The sequence below is a fragment of the Poecilia reticulata genome, linkage group LG15, assembly GCF_000633615.1.
Source record: "Poecilia reticulata strain Guanapo linkage group LG15, Guppy_female_1.0+MT, whole genome shotgun sequence".
Taxonomy (NCBI): Eukaryota; Metazoa; Chordata; class Actinopteri; order Cyprinodontiformes; family Poeciliidae; genus Poecilia; species Poecilia reticulata.
Window position 1 is genome coordinate 30,253,930 of NC_024345.1, and position 4,301 is coordinate 30,258,230.

Below are 4,301 nucleotides of genomic sequence, written 5' to 3' on the forward strand. Positions count from 1 at the left end.
TGTGTGTGTATACGGTGTGTGTGTGTACCTGTGTGTAGACGGTGTGTGTGTGTGTACCTGTGTGTGTGTACCTGTGTGTGTACCTGTGTGTGTAGACGGTGTGTGTGTACCTGTGTGTGTATACGGTGTGTGTGTGTACCTGTGTGTGTNTACCTGTGTGTGTAGACGGTGTGTGTGTACCTGTGTGTGTATACGGTGTGTGTGTGTACCTGTGTGTGTACCTGTGTGTGTAGACGGTGTGTGTGCGGTTGAACATCTGGAAGGATCTGATGTCATCGATTGGCGACATCTGGATGGTTTTCTGTAATGAAGACAGAACAACAGGTTCTGGTTCTGGTTCTGGTTCTGACCACCAGAACCGAGGCGAACCAAGCGGGTCGTGTAATAACCGTCCTCACCTCATGGCGGGGGCTGAAGGTGATCTGGGTCGAGCCGCCGCCGAGGTCCAACATGCCAACGGTGGGCCGGTCCGGACCCTGCAGCCCGCCTGGAACCAGAACACAGCTTCATCAGAACCGGGTCCAGACGGGTTATACCTGATCCCGTCCAGGGAACAGTACCGGACTGGACCAACCGGCCCGGTTCTTCAGAACCACCGGTCCTCCAGGTGTCGGATCGGATCAGAACTTCCTGTTTCTGCTCACCTGTCAGGAAGTTGATGGTGATCCAGGCTGAGATCCCTGAGGAGAGAAGAAGAACCGGGTCAGGTTCTGAAATGTCCCCAGAACCCATCCAGACTCCGCCTCTTGGTTCTGAAGGTTCTGACTGAAGCTGGACCAGAACCCGGTATCGGGTCGGTTCTGGACTCAGCTGGACCAGAACCATTCCTCCAGGTGCGGGTGGTTCTGGACGTTCTGACCTCCTGGTCCAGAACCCGACCCAGTGATCCCAGGTTCTGGAATCGGACTGGTTCTCCAGAACCTAATCCTTTTAAAGTCGTCCCAGTCCAGATGGGTCAGAACCGGGTTCAGAACCTTTTTCACCGTCCGTTAATCTGACGGATTATCTGCCGTCACATGGCTCCTCCAGAACCGGTACCACCGGTACCAGCCCGGGTCACCAGGCCCATCCGGGCCTCCTAACAAACGATGTCCGGTCCGGTCTGGTCCACTAATGCTCTGGTTCTGACCCGATTGACCAGAACCCGTTTCCCACATGCTGGGCGGGTTCTGGAGAACCTCCACAGGCTCCAGAACCGGCTGATCCGCCCCGGTACCGACCCGGTTCTGGAGCAGACGTACCTTCGTCGGTTCCGTCCATGATGGACACGCCGTCCTCCGTGGACAGGAAGGGAGACTCCCGGAACAGCGCCCTCACCTGGACAACGAGAGAACCGGATCAGAACCAGAACCAGCAGAACGGGTCACAGCTGCTCCACTGGGACCAGAACCGCTGGACGGGTTCCCACCATCAGAACCGAACCTGCATGGTTCTACCAGAACCTCACAGCCAGAGCTCCCGGGTCAAACAGAACCAGAACCGGGTCAGAACCTCACCCGGTCCAGCAGCTGCTCGGCCTTGTCTCCAGGCAGCAGCCTCAGGCCGGCCGTGGCCTTCAGAACCACCGGGGTTCTGGTCCAGTGGGACGGGGGGACGACGGACCGGGCCAGGTCCAACAGCGCCACGATGCCGGCGGAGCACTGCAGAGACGAGACGACACCGATCAGAACCTAACCGGACCGGGTTGACCCGGTTTCCCCTCTGACCTTCTGCGGGTCGTCGGCGTACGCGGACAGGCCCGGTTCTATGGCCCGGAACGTCTCCCGGTCCAGACTGGGAAACCCTGAGGAGAAGGACCAAACCCAGTTCAGCACGACCAGAACCAGAACCTCAGTCTGTCCCAGTTAACAGTGGTTAGATCCTTCAGAACCACCAGAACCCGGTACCTCGGTTCTCCATCCGGAACCGGAACACGTGGACTCTGGTCCCAGTGCTCCCAGCATCAAACATGACTCCGTACTGGAGTCCGTCTCCTTCAGAGGAACCGGGCCGGGCCGGTCCGGTTCTGCGTGAGGCGGGTCGGTGCGGCGGCGGCCGGTAGGAGGAGGAGGAGAACCGCTGGAGGAAGAGCAGCAGAACCAGAACCAGAACCAGGAGGAGGAACAGGGCAGCCATCTTGGATCGCATTCTGGAACCACACAGAACCTTCAGCAAGAGCAGAACCCGACCCGGTACCACAGACCTGTCATCAGCTCGAACCACATCTCTGGTTCTGGTTCTACTTGGACGGGAACCGGTCCCAGAAACCACCAGAACTTCCTGCTGGTTCTGGACGGTTCTGCTCAGGACCAGTTTAATCAGTCTGATGACCCGGTTCCAGTTCAGCTCCAGGTTTTGGGTCAGAACCACCAGCTCAGCCCGCAGCATGATGCTGCCATCACCCGAACCAAACCGATCCGGAATCTGAAAGGTTCTGCTTTGGTTTCATCAGACCCGGTTCTGGATCCAGATGTCCTCCAGGAGGTTTGGTTCTGAACGGATCGGTCCAGAACCAGAGCCAGAACCAGATGACTGAGACTTCTGAACAGAACCTTTATGGACCTGTAATCAGCTGGTACTAAGCCCGGTTCCGCCGGTCCAGTTTACCTGTTGAGGACAGACTGGAGGCGGAACCGAACCTGAAGCTTTATGATGAACTGAACCGGGTCTGGGACCAGAACCAGAACCTCCTGACCATCAGAAAGACGGAAGCAGAACTCACCTGGTTCCGAAGGGAAACAGCTGGTCAAGTTCGAGCCCAGGTTCCGACTCGGTTCTGATGATGATGGCGTGCCGAACCGGGTCGGCTCAGACTGAAGCCGGTCGGTCTTCAGGTTCCGTTCAAATAACCGAACATGACCCGGAAGAACTCTCCGAACCGGACAGTTCCCGAACCGAACCGAACCGGACCGAACCAGTCAGCTGCTCCAGGTCAGCTGGACTCCAGCAGGACCTACCGGTACCGACCCGGTCAAGTTCCGGATAAACTACATTCCTCTGTTTACAACCGGCGCGCAATAATGACGTCAGACCGCGCACGGTGACGTGGACGGTAAAACGTCATTAAATATTTAAATATATAAAAATAAAATCCATTTTTATTCATAACGACGTCACCATTGATCCCAGAAACATATGAATATGTAATATTGATTTATTCATATGTGATAAATGGTTTAAAGAGCCGCATCAACATCAACATGCAGTAAATGAATCGATCAGTTTTCTGAGTTAATAATAAACAAATTGTCACTGAGGCTCTATAAGCGTCATATGAATGAAATAAGTAATTATTGATCTGACAGGAGCAGCGGCTTTGACACCTGGTGGTGGGCGTGTCGATGTGGGCTGACGTCACGTATGATGACGTCACCGTATGTGATGATGACGTCGTCATCACGTAAAAATTAAAAAATCAACTATTTTAAAGTTGATGTGGAAATTGATGAACGTAAAAGGAAGTTTGTCCAGAATAAATGCGACTCGACGCCATGTTTTATGGAGCAGCTTCCGCCCAGAGGCTCAACACAGAGCCGCGTCTGGAGCGGGAAAATCCCAATCCAATTAATCGATCATTGTGACAGAACAAAGGGGTTTTAGTCGATTGATGAGATTCAAAGTTACCTGGAGAGGCAGCAGCTGCTCCTGAGCCGCTGAGCGACCAGGTGTTGGAAAACGGAAGGAGGAGAACAGAATAAAGTTTCTACATCAGGCTGACAAAAAACTATATTAATATTAAACATTAGTTATTATTTTACAGAAATGTCTCTCGGTATTTTCTTCTTGTGGATGATGATAGTTGTTAAAACGAGTGAAATAATGAAGCTTGTGTTGATCATGAGGAAGAGATTTCTTCATAAAAGCTTTAATTAAATTCATCTCATCTAATCTGGACATTTATTAAACATGTTTAATCTGAATCAGTTTCTTTATGTAATTCATCAATTTCTTGTGCCAAAATCCTCGTTTTCAATCATTATTTGACTTTTTCTTACTAAATTTAATAGTCTTCTAACTTTAAATGTAAAATTCCCACCTGATTTCTAGAATAACTGATCAGGTCGTCAATATGATCGATCAGTGATCAGTTAATGGAGCCTTTCAGATTAAAACCTCTGAAATATCCTCATCAATCTGAGGCGTTGAAGCGGCAGATCGATTATGTCTATCAATGAGTGGTTGTCATGGAAACCAAGCAGGGCTCCATTATGACGGTTATTATGGACCAATAATAATAATAATAATAATAATAATAATAATAATAACAATAATAATAATAATAATAATAATAATAATAATAACATTAATAATAATAATAACAA

General features: G+C 50.7%; 1 protein-coding gene across 2 annotated transcripts in view; it reads right to left on the minus strand.

Annotated features, from left to right (window-relative positions):
- Positions 1–4,184, minus strand: part of entpd6 (ectonucleoside triphosphate diphosphohydrolase 6) — a 7,608-nt gene extending 3,424 nt beyond the window's left edge. Inside the window, exons 1-8 of one of the 2 annotated variants that reach the window (XM_008430501.2) lie at positions 2,702–4,184; positions 1,887–2,128; positions 1,707–1,783; positions 1,497–1,640; positions 1,242–1,317; positions 645–680; positions 399–487; positions 222–301 (exon numbers count right to left, since the gene is read on the minus strand). In XM_008430501.2, the coding sequence (XP_008428723.1) occupies positions 222–301; positions 399–487; positions 645–680; positions 1,242–1,317; positions 1,497–1,640; positions 1,707–1,783; positions 1,887–2,127 (743 nt within the window). In that variant the 5' untranslated portion in view covers position 2,128; positions 2,702–4,184. The remainder of the gene's footprint in view (positions 1–221; positions 302–398; positions 488–644; positions 681–1,241; positions 1,318–1,496; positions 1,641–1,706; positions 1,784–1,886; positions 2,129–2,701) is intronic. The other variant, XM_008430500.2, reaches the window with a different exon arrangement.
- Positions 4,185–4,301: the final 117 nt, after the last annotated feature.